Here is a 25,409-nt window from a genome sequence, read left to right on the forward strand (position 1 = left end):
GTAGAGTTACCCTCAACACGAACAAGTTACATACAGACTGTAGTTTTAATAGGGTAAAAAAAAGAAGAAAAAAGTGAGAAAAAAAAAGGACCGCTTGGGATGGAAACGAGTGGACTGAATTTGAAAAGAAGAACTAGAAAACGACAACTTATTCGATATAACGAAAGCGCAGCAGAACAACTTCTCAGCGACTTTTTGAGAAGAATCTTTCTGACTTTCTCTCAGGGAACCTTTTTAAGCTGTATCTTTGTCATCTTCCCATTTATACTTCAAACAAACTCACCTTTTTCGCAGTACTTAATCTTTATGATTACCGTTTTCGTTTGACTCACTCCATGCTGTAATTTTCAGCCTAAAAGCTCGAGTCTCGGTGTTCTGAATCCAACAGATTCTTCAACTGTGCTCAAGATTGACTGGCAGTGCAATAATCTCTTCATTAGCGATAGCACGTGATAAAGACATGCGATTATCGTGCTTTGTGAAAATGAAACTTCCGTTGCGGAATTCCGTTGGATTAGACACTGTCGAGATTAACAGTTAGCTTGACGCAGAGAAATGGAAGCGGGAAGTGTTTCAAACAACAAAAACCGCCAAACAAAAATAAAACCAGATTCTTTTGAAAGTTAATCTTCCTGCACTCTTCCTGTATTTATCCTTAAGACTACGTTTGATTGAATAGACCACCTCGCGATATTTTGGGAAAGGTCAACACAGAGCAATTAAAACATAAACTAAAAGAAAAGGGAATGGTTTAAGACTGAGAAGATCAAAAGAAACGCAAATGATGAACGTGAACAGATAATATTATCGCATTTAATGCATTCAATGGCCTGACTCTGCATGGTGAGACAATCAGTTTAACGTTTCATTTATCTTGTGAACAGATATGTTACATTTTTCATGAAAATTTACATTAAAACTGAGTAGAGATGACGAGCAATAAAAGGGGTTCATTTTCGAAAAAGACATACGTGCTTCTTACAGGATGAGGAACAACTACGGTCTAGTAGTTGTTCCGCGGTGAAAAAATTTTTTGATTAGAATCTAGATATTTCGTCAATAAAAGGAAGGGGATCATTTTTCCGCATGCATCTACTTATTAAACTCTCAACTGCCGTTTGACTGCGAACATATAGACTGAACAACCTTTAGGAAAGTTAACAGTGAGTTAAGAATGATTGTTTTATTCTTACCTACTACAGTTTAGAATTAGTAAATTCAAGTATCTTAATGAGGGCGTTATTCCGCCTCACGGACGTCAAAGTGAGTTCCATAAAACTAGATTTACAAGCAGCATCGAGCGTGAGTTTCCTTCGCTGTTTTGACAGTTGCTCTGATCTTGAAAGTAAATACCCCTTTGGTATGTGGACATGCCAAGTTTCCACTTGTCTAGAGGAACTCGTTTTTAAAGCCAATTAATTAACATTAAGGCTCTTTTGTGCTGTAGGTCGGGTTTGACGAGTTTCAAATTAGAGCGAACTTTGTAACTGCATGCATGTTTGTACTTCCGGTTCTTCATACATATGATGCTTCTATGGAAGTCAAAACGAACATCAAAGAGATTAAGTGTTTCATCCATATTATACTCAGAACGAGACAAGGATAGTGTTTACAAAAGTTAGTCCGAAGCGTCTTACATCCATGGTGATGCAGTTGTTTTATTTGCGTGGTAAGGAAAATTACGTGCATCTTTAACAGCCATTATCATGTTCTCCTCATTTGAGGTTTTTTTGGTGTAACTTAAACGGTCAATTGAAGGGGGGAACCTTTAGATGTAATACAACAATGTAAGTCGTAAGAATTATCCATAGGGGCATTTGATGATTGAGGATTAAGAAACACGGATTGCCGGCAGAAGACGAACTTGGAAAAGGAAGCGAAATTTTTAAGATATACGATACCTTTATGACGAAGATTCTTCACACCTACTTTCACTGTTTATATCTTCGCTAAGTTGCTCTTTGGCACGCAACTGAAGTTGTGTCTGTTAACCCCCTTTAACTCTCAAGATCTGATTGTTAATTCTCCCATTTAGCTGCTACTTATTTCCTCGTAAATTAGTTATGAGAACTTGATGTTAGATCAGGATGACAACTTCCTCCTGATAAGTATGAGTATTCTCATTACCTGTTTTCTGGATAATGTATGGATATTATTGGGAGAAGTTGCATGTTGATCACTTCTGGGAGTTAAAGGGTTAAGAACCTATCATATAACAGCTAATGGTGGCTAACTTGACTCTGATATTGTGCGATCAAAATGTGTAAACTCTCTTAATCTCCTCTCGTTCCTTATACCTCATTCGAAAATGAGCTGCCCACTGGGTCTTTCTAGAAGGCGAAATTTTCTTCCAACTTGTTTCTTGGCGGCACGTGATCTAATCTCGTCAAAGTCTGTTTCTTTTCTCTCAGACTTCATTTTCTGAAATTTCTATACTTGAAGTACGCTGATGAAGGTCATATTCGCTAGCATAATCAGTGCCTTCACGTGCACTTGATATGCAGGGTTGGATTCAGTCCTTGCAGGAGAATATTAGAACTTGTAAAAAAATTTTGTATGACGCTATCAAGGTGGTATACAATGGGGGAATCCAACCCTCTCATCAATTAGAAACCATTAAAAGGAAATAGGAGATTGCATGTAAGCACGATGATTTTGCCAGACATTTGTCTAAATATCTTTAAAACGTAGAGCCCTTCCTGTCGTGGAAATAAACTTGACCCGACGAAAAGAGCTCAGCGTGTTGAAAGAGAATGAAATAAACCCATTCCTTGTTGATTTTTTTTTTTTAATGAACGCTAGCTACGCATATAAAACGTCATCATGTGAAAATAGCTACTTCCTATTAAACCGAGTCTTCCCTGTAAGCTTATCATACTTGCCGGTGACTTTATTGACCCGTCTCGTTTTTTTTTTCAAGTCTACAATCTTTACCAAGAGCTAAATTCACAGAGAAAGCCTGCCTGCTATTGAATTAAGGTCACAAAACGTGAATAAGATTCCAGCTGTTTCCTTTCATATACAGGTAGATCAACTACATAAGGTATGAAAAACAACGATCCTTACGTAAACAACATGGAAAGAAGATCAGTCAATTCTGTTCTTTTGAGGAGACCTTTTCCTTAACAATGGTACCGAAAACCATTGTAATATTTCGAAGTTCTCTGCAGTCTATCGAGAGATATTGAATATGGAGGCACTATTTTTTCTGAGTTGCGATCAATTTCATATGCATGACACATAATTGAAAACGATCGTCTGGTTAATGGAAACTAACAAGTAACAGCTGGCAAATTTGTTTGACTCGCTGATTGTCTAAAAACTAGTAAACCACCCAGGAGCAAGACTCCTTAGTCGATAGAGGAGTTAGATTCATATTCTTACCGCAAGTTTCACTAGGAGAAATGAATGAATCCCGCATTCTGTACATAAACAATTCGTTAACCGGCACTTAACTACGTCTAGTTTAAGTAAAAATGGAGCCCACTGTGTATTCCGATGTAGAAGAAATCAAATGATTAAGTGGAATTTTAACACATCCTTTCAGCAGCAGGAGTCTCAATGGTGGGTTCCAGCTCTTCGAAAATCGCGGCCTGATTGATTGCCAAGCCTTGACTCGATGAGATATTTTAGAACTTCAGTAATATGAAGAGATATATATATATATATATGGTGACTTTCGCACAAGCGACAACTTGGCTAATCTGAACCAGCTGTGGGTATAGGAAAAAAGTCTTTATTCGTGTTTAGGCTCGAATTCTCTTTGTTAATTATGCAACCCCTACGTGCAGGTTCCCTGTAAGTCTCCTTAGACACTGATCGAACGCGTAACTCATACACTACGGAAGACATAAGCACAAAATGGGATAAGCCACGGAGTGCACAAATATAAGATTACTATAGTAAATCCGGCAAAATATTATATTAGTGTTACAGCTCTCACCTTAATGTTTTGGCAAAATAATGAATCTTTCACAGTATGAGATAATCTTTGAATACGTTCGGACGAGGGCAGTCTTTAATTAACGCTGTCAGACATGATGTACTCAACTGTAGCCGAAACACAATCCGCGTGTAAAACCTTATAGACCAATTAGATCTATCGTACTTCCGGAAGTATACATAGGAACAGTAGCTTAATAGCTGTCACTCTTACGGATAACTCCAACTAACTTGATTTATGAACCTCGCTAGAATAACTACAACAGTCATGTTTCTCTATTTGAAGGAGTTAGACATCTAAGCTGTGGTATAATTCTGACAATGTCCTTATCAACCGCTTTCTGATGCGTGCAGTGTGTGGGAGGTGGACGTGCGGCTGTGAACCTTTCATCCATTTCCATTAGGATTGATTTTCAAATGGAATAATCACATTAACATGTGTCACAGTAGTAGACTGTTATTCAATCAAGGGGTTTATAATCTAGAAGAATAATATTTTTTGTTGACTGAAAAAAAAGTAATAGATACCCAAGGCGCATGTAATCTATGAAACAGTTGATTATCGAAAAAAAAAAAAAAACAAAACCGTAGAGCACGAACTTGCACATCATGTGAAACCAGGGGTCTGAAAAAGCTTAAAGCCGATATAGACAACATATTATCCTTGGATAAAAACTAACGCTTTCTTTTTTGTATTGCAGGTCCTTTAAAAAGGGAATAACTAGCATGCTATTCTGACATTCCTTCCGAGATGGAGACATCTGCTGCCGGTTGACGAAGGGTGGATAACGCTATCAACTGGATAAATCTCTCTCTGCTGGATAGTGATATATCCGTTGGATAGCGTTATCCGCCCTTTGAACGACTGAGCCCTGGTAGAAAAACTACATGAAGTGGAAGTCAGTGACATGTCCATGCCATTACAACGGATAGACTATGTGCCTTCACAAAATATGATTAATTTTATGTCACGAGCACTACATATAGATGAGGCATCTGAGACCTTTCGAGAGCTGAAACGCAGAGGCTATTTTTGGATAAGTCGGTACGAAACGTGTTTTCTTCGGTGATTTTCGTCCAAATTGACTTTGGTATATAGGCTCAGGAATGCAATTTTTGTTTCGTTGTCTTTCATTGTGATCAAAACACTCTCTATGGCCTATCCTTAACGTATTCTGTCGTCTATTAATGCAATAATTCATACAGAAATAGTTACTTTCAACTCGGCATATTCTTTATTTTTTGTGTAAATATTGAACACAATGAGCTTACTCGGATTATCTTAACGTCTTTAAGTATTGAATATAACAGCAGGTACCGGGTTTAAGAATGAATACCGGCCTTGTAAAACAGAGGAGGCCCTGCTTTATCGTGCACCTTTTAATGCAATGTACTGCTGGAAATAAGCGAAGAGAATTCGGCAAAATGAGCCCGAGCTTGTTACAAAAAAAAGGAACTGGAGTAGCTCGACGCAATTGGGCACACGAGCGTTATTCTTCACGGAACACATTTAAAATTTTCAATAGTTGGATTGCCAGGAGAACATAACTAGACGCCTATGGCGAATTTAAGGCAAATTTACTCACTTACTCAGCTGCTGAAGCTTTGAATCTCCAACTGATTCCCCTGTTAAAACGACAGTCAATAACTGGTGTAAACTCTGTCGCGAGTGAGCGTGCAGACAATGAGTCCCTCTTCATTATGTAATCTTTTTTCATAATAAAATACGTCATATCATTGGCCAAAAGAAGTCATCTGAGAGTGCTTGGTAATAGCTATTCACCTGGCCCTAACAGTTAAAATCGCTAAATTCCAGTAGCTTAAGACCGTAAGACCTTAAGTGGTCAATCAAGGTAAGCCTTGCAAAACCCATGGGTAAGCAAAACGACTCTTTTCAAAGGTGCCTATGGGTCATTCCTCTGATTTAGATCCTGTGAGAAACAATGATTGTTTACGGGAAAATAATGGCCTATTTCCAAGGCGAAAGAACCCAAGAAGATACTTTAAAAGCATGAAATCGCCCAACTTTAACTCATAAATAATTTAAATTATTTGACGAATTAAAATATCTCTGATCAAAAGCGCGACAGTTTCAATCATATCTAGTTTGATCGATTTTCAGTGGGGTTTTAATTAAGTCGTCTTTTCACGTTTAGCTGACCACAAGAGATCAGCTAGTATCCTTTTATCAATTTCCCTCCTGGCTTGAATGCCGCTAATCCAACGCCGGTAACCTCCGTAGTTCGCCTAATTTCCTTGAAAGCTTGTTGATACAAATTGATAATCTTGGGTAGAAAGAGGCATTGTGTGATTTTATGTGTCTTTCCAAAGGCAAATGACCGGATAATTTAGGGCCGTTTAGCTCGGTCTTAGTTGGTCTGCTTTGCCTTCCATAAACTCCCTTCCTTTCCGTCGACCATGTGTCGAAGCGACCGGGCGCGCTGTAAACGTTACGTTGGACTTTTTAGGGCGAAGAAGGCCTATGGATGTTATGCTGGAAACCCCAGAGGGATGTATAACAACTAATTTTATGCACATCTCTTTTGATAACAATCGTATGGAGCTGCCATATTTGCTTAGCTCGCACCATGTTCCCGCCCAGATCACTACATGGTCACCTACAGTAAGCGCTGGTCAGCAGCCACTCACCGAGCAATCAATATGGCGGATCCGAGTGGTCATGTGCCAAATAACGAGTTCAGAGAACGTTTGGTGGAAAAAGTTCAATTAAATGTAACGGAAACAGGAAAACTGGCTCAACAACTATTAAAGAGTTCACGATCGCACGAGGTAAACTGTACCACTGAGATTTGGTTCTAGGGTTTTACTGTAGTGATATTCTTCCTGTATCTACGGTTTTGAGGGGATAGATTCTAGACCCAAAGATGGCCGTGTTATTTTGGCAACAATTACAAATTTATGCTTCATTTGGAAAAATGGCTCCGCACAATACATATTTTTAACACTTTCAAAGTGTTAAAAAAAATAAATTAAAAAAATACTTATTTCCAGACGCCCATCTTCACCTCCTGTCTTAAAAAAAGAGTGAAAATATTTGACGACAGACAGCTTTTCCTAAAATATTAATCATCGAGAGAGATTTTTCTAAATCTTTTTACGAGCGTCAGCTAAAGAAAAAATTCTGAGTTCCCACGAGGAACCGTATCTCAGACCTTCGGATTCCGCTCTCCAATTCTCTAACTCTGAGCTACAGAGACTCTGTGGTGAACAAGGCTCATTACGAAGCTCATATTTAAGCTCAAAACTTGCCATCTTTCCTCTTATATATTGATCATCCTTTGAAGCACGTAGATCTTCTTTTTACGTACTTATGAAAACGACGTTATTCTGTAAACGATATACCTGTGGAGCTCTGTGCCACACTTAGTTAATTTAAATTCATTGCCTATATATTTGTAGATCCTGTCACAGACTACTAAACAATTTGTAAATCAAGAGGGTGCTATTGCAAATTCTCAGGAGGTGAGCAATAAAAAAGGGCAACATGAGTACAATAACTGTTTAACTGTGCATTACTGAATGTAATCTGTGAGATCCTGCTCTGGAGTTCACCAGTAAACCAGCTCACTGGCTTCATCTCAGGTTTAAGGACCTGCAAAGTGTTTTTCTTTGTTCTGGGGCAATCAATTTCATAAGTTCCATTGTTTTGATTTATTTGTTCTCTTTGTTCTTTGTCAAACCTTAAGGATGGGTAACTTTCTTGCTTGAAGACTCTGCCACAGTAAATGTCTGAAAAAGTTGTTTACATTTTGCAGACAGACTGAATATATGGTGATTTAGCTCCTTGTAAACTTGGTTTGTAAGGTTCAATTTTGTTCAGCACTGTAAAAATGGTCATGATGGTTGATGATGGTTTCAACTATCACGTACACCTGAACACAAAACTATTATGCACTATCATCAACTGTCATCAACTGCATCATGTAGTTTGGACATGATTAAATTCAACATGATAGTTGATGATAGGTTTTGCTATTTGGAAGGGCAGATGATTGTGAATGATTGTTATTTGGTTAGGAGTTCTGCTGAAAATGGGTTCAGACTGAAATGGAAAATGAGAAATTGACTAAAATAGCTGTCAAAAATTTTCAGAATGTCTTGTAGTTCATTCTTATCATTCTCTGGTAGGCTTTAGTATCTTCAAATTTGCAACTCCTTAACTAAATTTCAAATGTCACCGAAATTATTGACCTCAGCATGCGTCATATTTGTTCACAATTACACATCTCATTGCATGATTTTGTGGACTTGTTGGTAAAAGTAAACTGTTAAGTGTATAAGTAATACAATGAAGTGTCATTTTCATTTGCTGCTTCTCTTTTCACAGCTCTTAAAACAATCTAGAAGAATCATAGCAGACATGGAATCACAGTATGTTGTACATTGCATTTCTGAAATTACTGCAGTCACAATGCAGAAATCTGATCCTCATTATTCTTAAAAGTATCTTAGAACAGCTTTAAATGTATGTGCACATGAACATAGATTGCATAGTGAACTCTGCTATTTAGACATAGACATTTTGACTTGATTTAGAATTCTGTGCAGAATGCTGATTGCATACACAGGGTGGTAGATTACTTTCCCTGCACCAACAGTTTGTGCAGATAACATGCAGGTCCTAACAAATTAAAATGTTGTAAATGTGATAAGGAGTCTGTCATCTAACTGACTGTACCATGGGTTTTTTTTTTTTTACAGGTTTGGTGACATTCAGCACAGGTGAGGCAAACCGAGTAAAGCTCATTTTCTTCTTAAAACACAAATTTTAATAATTGATGCTAGTATATACTACATAGGTGAATAGTGCTTTTTGGGCATGCTAACTGGCTAGTTTAGAAGTGATTAGCAAGCACTTATGACCTCCAAGCCGCTGAAGAGACAAATCCAACAATTAATACACCAAGACTTTTATTCCAACTATTTTTGGTATATTAACGGAAATAAGCCAACTTTCTGGTTTCTATGTAGTTCATACTAAATAATAGGAATCAAACTTAGTGGAGTGCAATTTGGTCCTACCAAAAGTTCGATTACTACTTATTAAGTACATTCATCTTGAAATTATTGAGAAGCACTCCATTATTTGGCTCAGAGAGTATGAGTTGCCCATTCAACAAGTTACAGTTGCTTGGGTCTTGACTCATAAAGAGGACAGACAATTTTGCAATTAAGGATTTTTGACATGAGTTATCTTCTGTACTGAAGCTTTGAATGGGGGGGGGGGGGAGAGAGAGAGACATTGCTGGTGGCTTTTTTAATGTGTTGAATGTTTCAAAAGTTTTCCTTAATCCAGGATTTTGTCTATTGTAGCTAATGAACGTCATTCTATCAACCCTGTCACACCCAGGAGTTATTAGCATCAAATGTCTCCTAACAATGTTAATATCATTTACAGATAATTTCTCCTATGGTATCACCCTCAAATTACACTTTAAGGTCATGAGAATAAAGGAAATGATCGCCAACTAAAGACGCTCTTGATTCTTAAACGAATAATTCTCCTTGTCAGCACCTTACAAAATGTGTAAAGAACAGGATGGAGAATATGCATTCTGATGCTAGCTTGTAAAGGGTTAGTAGTCACTCTAAAATTCTGTTTTTGTTACAGGATACAGACAGTGAACAACATTAATGAACACTTGGAACCAATATGGAGGTAATGGCATTTTCCTGAGTACTGACATCAATTTGGACTCTATTTGGATGAACTCCTTTACACAGATAGCTAAGAAGGCTAAAAAAATTCATATGTAGGGCACTCGGAATTTCTTAGAACTACAAATTTAATGTTTACAGTCTATAGCCGGCAAGAAAAAAAACTTGGAAAGTCGGTAATACTGGTTAGGGAACGGCCTCCCTGCATGATGTTAGTTGGTCACTTATCCAACTGCACTCCACCAAAAACCAGAAAAGAAAAGCAAGAACATTTGTATGTTTGTGGTTATTACTAATAGTTTAATGATTGTCACAGATCTTTACAAAAATATATTACTAATTGTAGATTATAAACTACTCAACAAGTGTAATTCATGGCTGACACAGTGAATTTGAAGCATGCAGATGGAGACCTCTAGTTCTAAGTATTTTTGCAGTCTGCTGGACTTCTGATTTTTGCAGGACAGCAATGATTATAGCATAGGTGTTGCTGGTCATGCTCCTAGTAACATACTCTGTGACCACATGAGACTAAATATATAATTACAAATTGTCTTTATTTGCTAACAGAGATCAAAGAACTCTCCAGCTTTTGTACATAATTCTTTGATTTCACCTGGATGACCTGTGCTTTTTTTATACTCAGACATGAAGAATTCTCCTCCTGTTCTTTTACACTCTTCTCTTGCCTCTTCATTTGATAATGAAGAACCCATGAACCATGGTTACATTGACTATGTTGGCAGCCCTATCAATTTTTGGTTGAACGGGTGGGAAGAGAAAGTCTGTGTTTCCTCAACTGGATTTGATAACTACTACCTTTCATTCTTTGTAAAAATCAACTAAGTATGTTTTATGTGCGGTGCTGTCACTCATTATCTAAAGGAAATCTTTGGCTATTTTTTAAATTTGGACTGTTATTACATGCATAATTATCATTCACTATTTACCAGACAGTATTGTGCTCAGGTACTTAACAAAATTGCAACCTTCAATGTACATGTATTATAATTTTGGTTGTGCATAGCAGAAAGCAGGGTTTGCTTAATCAGTATAAGCTGTGCTGATGGACATGTGCAGTGCTCTTAATACACCAAATGAAAGGGCACTTAGTGTTGAGAGTAACATAACACTGTCATTGTGTTTGTTATCCAGGTGAGCCAAGACCACACACTTGATGTGTGAAGTGCATTTGCATGCAAGGGTCACATGGGAAACAACAAGAGGGTATGGTTCAGGTAAGAACTCTTTACACCAGTCCATCATACAGTGACAGTGCCTGTACAATTGATGGATCAGACTTGGAGCCCTCACGGAATTCCTCCATTGACAACTTGCCATCAGCATTCTGTGGAATAGAACATAGCATTTCGACAAAGCAGCACTGAAGAAGAAGTTCAAGAGAGAAGAATTCAAGTCCATTATAAAGTATTTGACAGAAATAAGAGTAACTAATTTATTAATTTAAAAACCAAAATTAACAAACAGTATATTCTAAGATACATAACTTGTTCTAAGTCAAGGTTAAATAGAGAATGAAAAGACTCACACAGTCAGTAATCCTCCTTACTCTCTACCATACATTTCTTATGATGTTGCTTTAAAGAATTTGGTATTGGATCAACTAATAATCCCCTAATTGATATTTTTCCATATTCACATCAATTGTCTTCTGAATATTGTATTAACATTGTTAGGAGAAATTCTGTTTTGGTCACTCATGGGAGTTCAAGGGTTAATCATTGGACTAATTTATATTTTATCTCAAAATCTGTAGGCTGTGTATACACTTAACTCTTTGTGGAGAAGGAAAAATAAATAAATTAGAGCAGGCATGATTAAATTTCAAATCCTGAGAATTTGAGTTTATCTATACAATTAACATGTTTACTACAAAAACACATACTTAGACAAATTTATGAAATATTCCTTTCTATGTGTCTTTTTAATGTAATTAAATGTATTTACTGTACATACAGTATCCATTTGATTAAAAATTCTATTCACTCTCTTTTCTGGAGTATCTTCATCCTCAGGTAACTTTACCATGGTGGCCTGTAAAAGAGTAAAATCTGTAAGGTTGTTTTATATACTGAATCAAAATTAGTTGTTAAAATATCTACACTGGTTGCCAGTATTCCAATCCTCACGGCTAAAACTTGTGTGTTGACCCTTTACCCCTATTGCATCAAATTCAGTATGTATATTCTCACTGCTGTTCTTTATAATTTCCTGAGGTGCTGACAAGGAGAATTTGTTTAATATCAAGAGCTTCTTTAGTAGGTGATCATTTCTTTTATTATTGAGACCTTAAGGAAAGATTTGGGGGTGATATTGTGAGAAATTAGATGCTGGTCACTGTCAGGGGCCAAAGGGTTGACAATGTACAGCTGTAGAGAGAACAAGTTCCCTCACTTACCACCATTTTGTAAATTGAATCCACTATATGAAGCATTTCCTCTTTAGTTATATAACCATCATCATCCAAGTCATACAGCTTAAAAGCCCCTGAAAAAAAAAATTTTTTTTCACATCTTGGATTAAAAAAGTTAATCGATACAAAACCTCTGATAGATATTTGTCTGTCAGACAATGGGCTTATAGACTTAGAATTGATTATTTTAAGTAGTTTTGAATTATCAATATTTCGCTTTTCATCTCCCTCACAGTTCCCCACACTTGACAAAAAGGTAAATATGGGCTAGGTATTACTACTGACACAGTTAATAACCTCATATTAGAAAAGTACAAGTCACTTACACTGCAGTTTTTCATCAATACTTCCTCTTGAGGTTACTGACAGAGCACAAATAAACTCTCTAAATTCAATAGTTCCATCCTAAGGTGAAAATAACAAAAATGCCAGCTTTTTACCATGTGAAAATCAGTGATAAGATTCATCTGTATTAACCCATACACTCCTACGATCTAAATATTTATGAAATGCAATGTCTGTTGTCTATTCTCATGATTTTGGGACTGAAGATGTGGTTTGAAATAAAAAAAATATTACTGTTCTGCCAGAAAATGGATTAGTGTTGGAGGGAGAATTAGGGTCAAAAAAGATTCTTCAAATTTAAGTTTAACCTCATTGGGATATATTAATCTTATGGCAAATCTTGATCACGAGGGAAATCTGGAATTTATACCTACATTATGAATAAAATGCCCTTCTTATTGCTGTCCATGATAATTGTGATACAAATCTAAATGCTCATTCAATCAAATGGTGAAAATCTATTAATAACAACGCAGGGCTAAAATTGTCTGACAACCCTTAATTTTTCAATTGTCTCTTGTCTCTTGATGACTGTAGATCAATCATTTTTTTTATCCATTGTGAGCACATGAATCATGAAAAAGCACTATAACAGAGATCTTACTTGAATAATTTAGACATGGCTTACGGAAAGAAGGCATACAAATGACACTTCACAATCCATGATGTTTTGAAATGAATGATTTTGTAGGTAGGTTAATCATTTGCCTACCAAGGTTTAAGTCTTTGTAAAAGGGGATATAGAATATCTGCTTAGTAATAAGATTTGCATAAATGTAACATTGAAAAATCTATTTTCTTGAAAAATTGCATCATACCAAGGTTTATCAATTATTGAAAAGTAGGAGAAAAACTTAAAAATTTTAAAAATTTTGCTCCTCAGCTGTATTTAAAAAATGTTTTGGCAATCTTCCTAAAATACTTTTGCTTATTTTTCACTCTTTGTGTTGTCATTGTGGATGGTACCTTTTCTTTTTCCATAAAGAAGACAAGCACTAAATTTAACCACAACAATATTTATCTCCAGGGGTTTGTCACTTAACATGGAACACATTTTCTAGTTATTGATATAATGCACATTCGTGTGGCACAGTGTTTTCGGTAACAATCCAAATTTTAAGAATTTTTAAAGTTCTAAAAATACAAAGGTTTGATTTCTCAGTTATTAATTTTCATCCGACGATTTTTAAGGTGGTGTCTGTCAGACGTCACAGGCAGAGGACTAAATATCTTTTGCAACAATCAAAACACGAAGTTGCGGTCTGTTTCGGTGTAGCGATCGCAAAATAAAAGTAATACTAACCCTAAACTTTGAATTCTGAGTTTCATGCCTGTGATTTTTTTCTCGCTCAATATGGAGAGTGCGTTTATGATTTTAGAATAAAGACTAAAATAATTTTTCAAGGATAAATAATGAAGGTCGAAGTGACGATCGACTAATTTAAGAGACAAAAACTAAGTACTGTACATTCTTTAAATAAAATATTATAAATTCAAGATTATGGTGCGTTTTCATAAACTTTCTCCTTATAGCAAAACCATTCTTCCGTGACCACTAATCCTTCGCGATACTTGAAAAATCATTGAGCTACTTCGTATGTATACTGTGAAAGCAACTGGCGATAAAGGAAACCATTCACGCTTGAATTCTCAACGGTAATTAGTCATGTCGAGTCTTCGAACACGCTCTAGGGACACTTTTCCACTGGTGTCACTGGTGGCATGGAAAATTTAAATGAGACAGAAAAAAGTATTGTTTATAATTACGAATTTCGGCAGGGGATGTTGTGAATAGAAATACGTAATAAGACCGATTTATCTGCAATTATAATGAGAATAAACAGTCTGATTTCGTGCGATACTAAAGCCACCGGTTCCACGTCGCGCGATAAAAAGGAACTTCCTCCCAGTTTCCATACCACAATACATCTTAGTTCACCAAAAGGTTGTAAAATTAGCTTCAATCTCTGATCGGTATTCGCTAGAATTGTTTGGAATATAATTAAACAAATTAGTTTCATTCATGAAATTTATACAAGATGTTTTACAACACATGCTGTTCTCTGAAAAAACAAGATATCAATTGTCAACACAGCATGTTTCGATGGCTTAACTTCGTCACGTTTGTAGAAAAATAAAATCCGGATATTTTACGAAACTTTTGACTAACAAGTCCAGGAGATTTTTCCAAGGGATATTCATGTTCAGTCAATATATTTACCTTATTTTCGTCGAATACGTTGAAAACAAAAGAGGCAAACTTGGATGGATCGCCAAACGGAAAGAACTGTTTATAAATCTTCTGGAACTCCTGAGAATAGAAGAGACAAGAGCAAGTTCCTTGCAACCTTTTTAAAAGTTTCAAATTATTTTTCAAAATCGCCTCTAATAGTCTTCAGAGCGCTATGTTACTCCAGTGCTTCACGTAACTTCCTTAGCGTACTAAACGCGAAATCGCACAACTTTGATGTTCATAGAAGATTACTCAAATGTTAAGCTAAATTCTACTTACCAATTCATTAAGGTTGCCCGATGGACAGTCTTTGAGGAAACCTTTATACCTATGTGAGATATATATATCGTTCACATTAGCACTTTCGAATTCAAGTTATCGACAGCTCTTAATTTTTTTAAATGAGCCATCTGTTCTTGAGCAGCACGAACACCTTTGTATTACAGGAACTTACCATTGTTGTAATTCCTTCTCGCTGACTGAAACAGAAGTAAATACAATAAATTAAAAGAAGTCCTTAAAAAAATATTTCCCGAAGTGATACACACGAAGTGCCGCCAATCGATTCCTCGTGGACAAACGATTGAGGACAGCTAGACGTCATACATGTAGCTGTCTGACTAAAATAAGCAATAGTGATACAAAAATGGAAATGTAGATCAGCGACTCACAATAGGTTTTGCGAACCAGTTCGGTGACTAATTCAGGCTTTAACTTGCAATTCTTTTGCCCCATTTCACTCAAACCCAATGATTAATTACAGTGTTGTTCCCAACGACCACACATCTTCGGCAAAAGTATGCTGCGTCTCTCTTGAGATTTTTTGAAGTACGTATGTGACATTATAACGTTGTCATGGAGATTGCGTTACACCCAGTGACGTTACTTTACATTTACAGTAACTTTGAAATCTCCCTAATCAATCTGCTCCTAAATATATGGCTATTGAAATACTTTGAACTAGAGAAATCTGTTCTGTGAAACGATTTTTGATGTTGTGGCATTTCACTGTCGCATCTGATGAACTGCAAATATGCTTGGTGAAGGTCTGAAAGATAACTATGAAATGCGCCGTGGCTAAAAACATATATCATCCGCTTCTAAATCCCATTAGCCTTCAAGTCAAGTGTATATTTTTCAGCATTATTTGTTAATTAAACGCCAAATAGGATGAGTCGGGCACTTCTTTACTATGATAGAGTGGATTTTTCAAACGCTCAGCATGGGTTTTTCTCATTATTTGAGTAATTTTACGGGTTAAAATAAATTATCATATAAGTGCTGATGACGCGTTCTAAAATTATGGGGAACAGATTAAATTCAACACATTCTAGAATCATTTATTTTAAAATAAAAGGGAAAAGGTCTAAAATCCAGGGAATTCAATCGTAGTTTCAAATTGGCATAAATTCGAGTGTGTAAAATGTTCTGTAAGATATTTTTTTTGTATCAGAGTTTCCCACGACGATCCCACAAAATCCAGATAGTGCAACGCAGCTTTCGGTTTGGTCGACAGAAAAATAGAATCATATAAAATTTGCATCAATATTACATTGGGCGGAGTTAATATAATCGGAGTAAAATAAAGCCAAATTAAATAGTGCTCACAAAAACAAAAAAAAAGTGTGAGATATATAAACGAAAGAAACCCAGTTGAATAAAATACTCGATTAAATCTTATGACGATAAAAACCAAAAGAATATTCGAACAAAGTAAGCACTGGGGTTTTTTCCCCCTCAGGTCAGAGATATTAAAATGGGTTGATAATGATAGCAAACCCTTAAAATATGATCAGCCAATCAGGAAGGACTATAAGCTTGCGCGTTGGGCATGAAATCCTGCGCGAATGACGAGCCAATCCCGATCAAGAAGCAGCCCACGTGGAAAATATCATAGAATTCAGCCGAGCAATGCAAGCGGTATAAACACTACAACCGGCTGAGATAGAAATCAACCGCTTTGGTCTCATGAGTACAAAAATCGAGAAAGAGCTTTAAAAACAATAGTACCGAGTGTTACCTGCGCAAATCAATGGTAAACCCTTGAAATGCGGGTTGGCTGTGATAGTAAACCTTTACAATTCTGGAAGCCAATCAGGAAAGAGTTTGAACTGTCTGGTTCAGCGTGAAACCTGGTGCGGTTTTCAAAGTCTTTACTCGACTTTTGACAAACAAAAGGCAAACATGGTTATTTATGTAGGGCAAATCTATATTTTTGTTATCACTCATTTTATTTTTGACCAACAATTATTCATGTAACTTCTAAGGTTCTTGGAAAGGAATGGAAAAAATTAATAAATGATGTAAGTCTTCTTTACTGACTTCTGTTTTGAGTTAATCTTATGTTAAGACAACTTGCAATTGTTCCCTTGCTTAAGTCATGTTCCCAAAATTTAACTCCTATAACTATGCCTTTACTGTTTTTATGATTCAGAAACTCTTATATTTATCTGCAATTAATATTATTTTTGTTTGCAGTCGTAATTTTCATTGGAAAGTAATGGAAATCTTATGCAAGAATTGAAGAACTCTCGCTCCTGAACTAAGGGTTCACACTCAATGTTGACCATGCTCGCAATTTTTCATCAACAAAAACAAAAACTTCTCCAGGTAAGCATTATCTACTCTTTAGCTTTTCAGTTTTAAATACATCACTAATTTTTCATCAGTTTCTTGAAAATTTTTCAATGGATATTTTTTATGATGCAAATGCAACACTGCTTGAAAGAACGTCTTTTTACGGCAATTTAAATGGAAATCTTTCCTAAAAGTTTTCGAACAGCATGTATGGTAAAAATAATTATTTAATCAACCTCATAGCATATGCTTCTTCGTTTTGGAATATAATTTCACTCTTTCAAAATCAAATTCTCGCATCGAAAAGACACAAGAAGGACGTGCTTAACATTTGGCGCGAAATAGTTTCAGTGAGGAAAATCCTTCCTTACACGAAAAAAAATTGTTCTATTTATGATCGTCAGTTGCTTTGTTGTCTACGAAACTCTTCTATAATATCAGTTATTGTTTGCAAAATATGGAAGTTCTAATTTTATAATTTGGCAGGAAAGGTCTTTAAGTATCAAAGTTGCGATGAAAAGGAAAAATAATTTTTGGAATCTATCATGAAACTTTTCTGTTGTCTTGAAGGGGAAAAGTAATGATCTTTGTCTTTTCATCGTATACAAAATTTCTCGTTATTATCTTAGAGTTCAATTTCTGATACGCATTGTACACCTTTGCGCGTGTACTTTTGTTGCCCTGTCTATGAGCATTTATAAACGGTTTTCTTCTGGATTTTCGTGAATAAGCAAAAAATTGGAGAGCCGGAGAAATGGAGGTACATTAATTACCTCTTGTCAGCAGGGAGTTTAGTAACTGAATAGCATGCGAACATAAATTATACTTCACGACTGAAACTTAGCTTTACAATTATAAGTTTTAATCAAGCACGCAAGATTTTAAATATTCCTAGTGCTGCATTATGTCATACTGTTGGACCTACACAAAGATACAAATGACAATTGAAAAGGGTACTACATTAAACTACACTGAGAGAAACTTGAGACTTAGATAATTTCATACTTTCAAACAGATTTGTAACTTTTATACACACTCTTTAAATAGTAACTAAAAGATACAGGAGATCATATACACTTGTTCACAAGAGGAACCAAATCATAAATAATAAATTATTTCACGCCTTACCTAATGAATATTTTACAACTCCAGTGTAAGTGAAAACGAGTGTTTGCATTGTTGTGATAAATTTTCCCTTACATTATGGTTTTTATCAAAATTTGCACAGTGGAAAGATCATTTTAGGTTTAAACTACAATGCTGTCATGACGTAGGCTTAGGGACATGTAATCAACATTTTAGTCTCCAAGGAAAGTGCACGGAGGGGAATAGAGGAGTCTTGGAATTCAATAATGCCTCTTACATATGCTAGATAACATAGAGTGTATCATGTGAATAAGCTAACACTGATCAGCTAAGTAGTAGCTACATCACTACTTTATCTCTCCATCTCTCCATACATGGTAAGGCATATCCTTGGTAATGAAGGTATTCATCCTCCATCTCTATGAACAGGAAAACCCTTCCTTGCAGTGGAGCATCCTTTATAAGCTAAGAATATTCCCATTTCATTCTCATACTGTGCCCTATTCAGTATACATTCCTTTTCCTTGTGAATTCACGTTTAAAATTTCACTGCTCTGTGAGAATAACCTCTCAACCATAATTGTAAGTCGTTTAACTTTATGGGCCAATGTTCAATGAAGCACCTCCCTCAGAGAGACCACTGAATGTGAAGAACAAAAGCCCAACACATAAATGAAAAATATTGACTTGTTCAATGAAAGTTTCCAAGCTAACTGTAGGAGAATTAATTGCTACCAGCTATATGCACATGTAAGACAGTGTAGATCACACTTTCTGAGAAATTGAAATATGTGGGTCAGTCATCATCAGCTTGTGAGGAATCCTCCTGTGGTAGATCAATAGCTAGGGCCTGTACTATCCAAGGGTCACACTTGGAACCCTCACGAAACTCCTCCATAGTTAACTTGCCATCTTTGTTCTACATGTTGTTAAAGACAACAACACAAAGTTTGTTAGTGCTTCATCTGGCCCCCTTACATCAACTTTGGTAAATATTACAAAAAAAAAAGCATTACCATCTAAAAAAACCAATACTACTACTGTTCACTTTTTAGAATCACAGTGAGAGAATTTTTATTTTTAGTACTCACCTTGTCCATTTGTTTAAAAATCTTGTTACTCTTTTTTCTGGCGTGTCTTCATCTTTTGGCAAATCTATAATATTACCCTACAAAATGCAAAAAAAAAAAAAAAAATTCCCATTTTCACTACTGGAGATAACACCATTCGTGGTGTATGTGAAAAAATTTCTTCATTCAGATTGGCTTGGAGAAATGCAGTTTTCACCAGAAATTTCAGAGGTAGTTCAGCAAAAAGGGGGTAAGTCAGTGTAAAAGAAACTATCAAACTGTTTAGCTACCCTTACTGTTTTGCCTGAATTTATTTATGACCCAACACAAAATGAAAATTGCAGGGTTCAAATAAATTATTTCTGTATGTGAATCACGCCCTTTGCTTCCGTAAGACTATCTCAAAAATTTTTTAAATGTACAAAGTAAATTGTTGATATGCATATGTAACTACATACTAGTGTTACATAATATTTCTCATGCAATTTGAAATGAACAAAAATCTTGAATTGTTTTAAGGTTACCCTTGCAGTTGTTCTATAGGCTCAAACAAGTTTTGATGGTCTTTAAAAATCTTCCTAGTACTTATTTAAACAAAATTGCAACTGAAATCATGTGACAGCTAATCAGATAATTGATGAAGTTGGAAACACTTTTTCTGGAGGAATTTACTTGCACCTGATGAAAGATCATTAACAGAATGCAATTTTTGTTTCTAAATCTATGGTATACAGAAACAAAAAACAGATTTGTAGTGTTATGGTTGACATACCACCATACAATAGATTGCTTCTACAATCTTAAGCATTTCATCTCTTGTGATGTATCCATCTTTGTCCAGTCGTAAAGACTAAATGCCCCTAAATAAAAATTAATGACAATGAACAAAATAAAAATTAAAAACCTAATTAAAAACCTTTGTACAAATCAAGTCTGAGTGCACATTGAGAGTAGGTCTCACTTCGAGAATAAAAAACATTTCATAAAGTAGGCAGTCAAGTTTGTTCAAACACTTCTCTTATAAAGAATTTTAGTGTTTTAAAGAAGTGTACAAACAAATTTGACTGCCTACTACAAGAACTGAGACCTGCTCTCAATGTGTAGTCGCACTCAATTGGTGCAATTAGGTTTTTAATTTCAAATTTAACTTCCAAAAAATTTTATACTTCTTACACACATGTATATATATATATTCATTGTAACATTCTTATTATTCACTTGAAAACGACTGAAGTTTGTTTGAAATGTCGTGTTTTACCCTTCATTTTTATTGTCAAAAGTCTTCCAGTAACTGAAACAATTCATAATAAACACTGAAAAGAAGAAACAATTGTGAGATATGTGAAATGTGTGCTTCCAACTCTCCTTTTGGTTCCATACCAGGCCCAGTTGTATAAAGGGCAGATAATGCTATCCAATGGATAATCACTATCCAAGCAGATAAGTGCGATAGCAACATCTGTAAGTCGTCCATCCACCATTCAGATAGAGAATTTATCCAATGGGGGGGGGAAGGGGGGAAAAGGGGGGGGGGGGGGGGGGGGGGGGGGGGGGGGGGGGGGGGGGGGGTGATAACATTATCCAATCTTCGAACTACTGGGACCAGGATGAAAGTGAATGGAGGCATACAAATCAAAGGCACAGGATCCAACAAATCAGATTTCACTGTACTCAAATGAAAATTTTATCCCTGAATAACACCTTGTTTGGATATGTTGATCAATCACCCCTTTTCAGGGGAAAGAAACTTTATAAATGGTGTAAAATGTAGCACATAATTAAGATTAAGGTAACAAAATTACAACTTATTCAAAAAATATCTAATCGACTGCATAGAGAGGGCCAAAGCATAAACTTTCAATAGTTTCTCTTTGTACATGTAAACTACTATGTTCCCAAGTTTCACATCTTTTTGTATTCATCAACTTACCAGTAGCCCACAATTTACCATCTTTCTTAATCTTATGATAAAACATATTTGGCGCTGTTGACCTTGGTGATGCCAGCAGTTTGCGGGTCATTTATCGTCCATATACCCTAAGGTACAAAGGTCTAGTTCACTAGCGATTTCTGTGACTCAAGTCCTGCAAAGCTTGAGACCACAAAATCTAAATAATATATTTTTTAACCTGAGTAGGAAGTTTTGTGAAAGGAAAAAAAAAAAATGAATGCAAACATACTCACACGCTAATTTTTCATCCAAACTTCCCCGGGAAGTAATTGATAAGCAGTAATAAACTCCGTAAAGTTAAGTGATCCATTCCTTCAAGGAACAAAAAAAAAAAAAATTCAAACATCTTAATCAAGATGTTTGTACCAAGTGTATCTTTAAGCACAACCAAACTTTGAATCATTCTGCATAAAATCTCAACTGTGAATAAAACTATATTATACATCTCTGCCATTACTCCTGGCCTAAAGCAAGGAAAAAAGAAAGACAAGAGGTAGCTGTATAAAAAGACTAGAACAATACTTACAGAGTTTTTGTCAAAAAACGTTTTAAACACAAAAGCTGCAATTTAATAAGGATCACCAAATGGAAAAACTGCTGGTCGATTTTTTTTGAACTCCTGTTTAAAATGAAAAGAGCCTCCTTAATTCCTATAATGCAATTGAAAGACTAATTTGTATGAATTTTAAAGCAAGATTTTGCCTTACTCCTATTTCTTCTGACTTTTTTATACCCCTATATTTTGTGTACACAATGTTCACCTAAACAGAGTATAATTTTGTAAATGCCATTTTGTTCCTCCTATAAAGCTTTACATGTGTGTTACATGCTGCAAAATTCCTTTAATTATAATAATAATAATAATCAATCATTTTTTTTTTTTATCCTACAAAATGGATCAGCTAGTACACGAGTAACGCTGGTATTAACCCATGTTTAGCAGATAAAAATGCTTCTAGAACTCTGCTCTATGAATAAAATATCAACTACTGAAGAAAATCAACTCTAAATTAAGTTAGTGAACATACAGCGATGGATTTAACATCTAATTCTCTGAAATAACCCATAATAACTGCAGTCCTTAAACCTCTTCAAAGAGGTTATGTCCTCTACTGCATATTGGGAAAACTATTCCAATCTGCTGCTGCAGAATATTCTGAAAAGTTGTTTGGGGCCAGTATAATTAAACAGATTGACCCCCATTTTGCTGCTACTATTTCTGTTGAAAGTTGATCCATTTGAAAGTTATAGTGAAGGTAACATTTCCAATAATTAAGAGCTTTCTTTTTTCCCAACACCTATAAACCAAAAATAAATTCATTGTAATGGTGGTAGTTAGAATTTAAAGATGTTTTGGGAAAAAATGTTTTTTCTTGTTTGGGAATCAGTTTTTTCAAAATTCTCCTCTTTGGTTCTCCTTCCTCCCACCAGCTACATGTTCCTGGTATTTTTTGCCACAGAAAATTTACAATCTAACAATTTGATATCACATTTAAAGCTGCATCTAAAACATGTAGCTATAGATCAATTTCAGTATCCCAGACCATAATTCATGGTAATTTTCAAGATAAGAGTAAAAATTTGAAGACAACCACACATGAACCTTAGATTAAATATAAACTATTTGCTAATAGTAAAATACTAAGATGCAAACTTTCTGATGATAAACAAGTAATTAAAACTCTTTCAAAGGCAAATGCCTAGGGTTGCATGTGCCAAAACATGTTATATATAAAATTTAAGTATTAAATATACAATTTAAATATTATCTGGGAAGTAGACTTCTACTCTGGGCTGAGTTTAGGCACTATCTGTTGGAACTGTGCTCATGTAAAACAAGGCATGTGTACACCTTGTTTTTCTGTAGCAGATGCTTTCTGGAAACGGTTTGGCAATAACTAGAGAAGAACATTTTGGAATGTTTGGAACTAAAACAGCAAGAAAGCAGTCAAACCTCCCACAATGCACACATGGAACATAACAATTAAATCAACCAGATCACAGTTTGTGTAATACTCAAGCATTACAGGCAAGGCACAATATGTAATATAAATACTCATAGTTATAAGGACTTAAATTTTTTTCCAAGATTGAAATTTTCCTGATAATTCTGATTTTCAATCAAGATAGTGTCCTGACATCAAGATAAAAAAAATCAGTCAGAGAAAAAAATTGACGCAGGGCAAATTTGCAAAATAAGACTTGAGGTGAGATAACACTTTGCATGTCATTAAATTTTTAACTGTCAAAAAAATAAATTATACATCAACCACTAACTCAAAATGCACATTACCCATAGCTAAATCATATCATGGTGAAGCAAAATAAACATCTCAACAGTGGTAAACAATACTGAACAAGTAAACACCTGTAAATCTTCTGATTTTAGTTTTATATTATATTATGATACAAATGTTACAAGCCAAAGGAATAAATTTAAAAGCCCTATTCTAGCAAGGAATAGAAATGAATTGATAGTTATCTGCAATTTCAATATGCCCTAAAGTTCTTTTATCAAACTAAGATATTGATGGATCCAATCCAATTGTGCGGTGTAAACAAATTAGAAGCCTTAAGTACATATTCAGAGTTTAAAGACGGTGTCAAAGGGTACGAATATGAATACAAAGTAAATATATAATTTTGACGAAAAATCGATGTGGCTCGACATACTTTGGAGAGGCTACTTAAGCATTATTAAAAGTCAAGAGTTATATATAACGAATTTATTTCAAAACTGAAAAGGACGAATACAATTAAGCTTAAAGTACAAAGTAGGGAACTTTTAATGCTAGGGTTTCATTACATATCTTTCTGTAGCTAAATAGAACCTTAAAATTAACAAAAAAAAGTGTTCGTTAAAAAGAGCCACGCAATTTGCAAGAATTTTGAATGAAGTTCAATCAACTTAGTCTAAATTTTCCAGCAATCGTCATAGAATGAGAAGACGGCTTTACTGATTGGTAATTAGCGAACACTGACCTCTTGTCTAAGCTCACCAGAGGGGCAATCTTTCATGAAGTCTCGATACCTACGGGAAATATAACGAAATAATTAGCAAGTCAAATCCCCGTTTGCAAAACTTCCACAAAATGGTAATCAGCCTTGTTAGCAAATTATTTCCATCGAAAACAACACTCTAAACAAAGCCGAAACGGTTGTTGACGAGAGTCTGCCAACTTATGGTAATTACTATGACAAAACACGTCCATTAAATAGCGTTTTACCAAATAATAACTTTGCACTTACCACTTTTGTAATTCCTTTTTATCGACTGAAGGAAGAAAAACAAGGTACGTTCTGGATTAGCGTTGTAGTAAACATATACACCAAATCAAGTCTAATTCAAATACTGTTTCTGACACTAACAACAAGGTAATTGACAAGATCATAAACTTACAGTAAGTACACTTAAGCAGCTCTCGCATCTCTTCCTGAGTCAGCTTACTTCCCTTGTGCCCCATGATGACAAACACAGTAATTCACTCAAGTTAGCAGCATATCTTTATCACCAGAAAACCACAACTCCACAAATTGACCGCCATCTTAGCTTAGACTACCCAGAATACATTACGATGTTATTGGGGAAGAGTATTGAACAGTAGCCAATCAGAAGGTGTGAACAAGATTCAGTACTCGATAAACATTTTAGTATGCAATGATGTGTGGAGTAATTGCCCCTCAATAGTTATCATTCATAAAATATAGGTAAATATCCATTGCTTTCACCAATCCCGAGGTAAATAATCGTTTTGTAAGACACCACTCAAGCTGAATAACTCGCAAACCTAAACATCATTTTAATTTTGACGCGTTCAATTATTTTAGTCTAATTGCAAAGATCATTAGCGTAAAAAATATTCCTGCTGTTTATTCCTTAGCAATATCAAAAACTTGCGCATAGGTTACAGCAAGATATTACGTAATTTACGACCAATCAGGGCGCGCTTTTGTCGAGATAATTGTAATTTAAAAGAAAAAAAAAGTTAAAGCTAGATAAGATACTCGGACATTATCCGTTCGAAAAATAGAAAAGGAAAACGTAAATGAGGTGTGAACTAGAAAACGTTTTGTATTGAAGCGGAATATCTT

General features: G+C 35.4%; 3 protein-coding genes across 4 annotated transcripts; 1 reads left to right on the forward strand and 2 right to left on the reverse strand.

The window, feature by feature from the left end:
- Nucleotides 1–6,592: 6,592 nt before the first annotated feature.
- On the forward strand, nt 6,593–10,916 carry LOC131795982 (BLOC-1-related complex subunit 7). 2 transcript variants are annotated; one of them, XM_066165478.1, is made up of 6 exons: nt 6,593–6,732; nt 7,363–7,425; nt 8,291–8,334; nt 8,665–8,685; nt 9,575–9,622; nt 10,777–10,916. In XM_066165478.1, the coding sequence occupies exons 1-6, from the start codon at nt 6,604–6,606 to the stop codon at nt 10,778–10,780; spliced, it is 309 nt and encodes a 102-aa protein (XP_066021575.1). In that variant the 5' UTR covers nt 6,593–6,603; the 3' UTR covers nt 10,781–10,916. The 2 variants fall into 2 exon arrangements, with proteins under 2 accessions (XP_066021575.1, XP_058969607.1); XM_059113624.2 differs by lacking the exon at nt 10,777–10,916 and having other exon boundaries at nt 9,575–9,626.
- LOC131795981 (neuronal calcium sensor 1) lies at nt 10,827–15,450 on the reverse strand. Its single transcript, XM_059113623.2, has 8 exons — nt 15,305–15,450; nt 15,088–15,112; nt 14,913–14,961; nt 14,622–14,711; nt 12,382–12,460; nt 12,041–12,129; nt 11,599–11,676; nt 10,827–10,969 (listed from the first exon to the last, which is right to left on the reverse strand). Exons 1-8 carry the CDS (start codon nt 15,366–15,368, stop codon nt 10,871–10,873), a joined length of 573 nt encoding a protein of 190 aa, XP_058969606.1. The 5' UTR covers nt 15,369–15,450; the 3' UTR covers nt 10,827–10,870.
- A 2,587-nt stretch (nt 15,451–18,037) lies between these two features.
- On the reverse strand, nt 18,038–24,867 carry LOC131795979 (neuronal calcium sensor 1). The gene is given in 11 exon segments (XM_066165479.1): nt 18,038–19,215; nt 19,388–19,413; nt 19,416–19,464; nt 20,139–20,206; nt 20,209–20,226; nt 21,551–21,595; nt 21,598–21,627; nt 21,843–21,936; nt 24,300–24,348; nt 24,567–24,591; nt 24,718–24,867. Coding segments are annotated over 11 exon segments (591 nt in total). The 5' UTR covers nt 24,782–24,867; the 3' UTR covers nt 18,038–19,092.
- Between the last annotated feature and the right edge of the window lie 542 nt (nt 24,868–25,409).

This window comes from Pocillopora verrucosa, chromosome 4 (assembly GCF_036669915.1).
Source record: "Pocillopora verrucosa isolate sample1 chromosome 4, ASM3666991v2, whole genome shotgun sequence".
NCBI classification, from domain to species: Eukaryota; Metazoa; Cnidaria; class Anthozoa; order Scleractinia; family Pocilloporidae; genus Pocillopora; species Pocillopora verrucosa.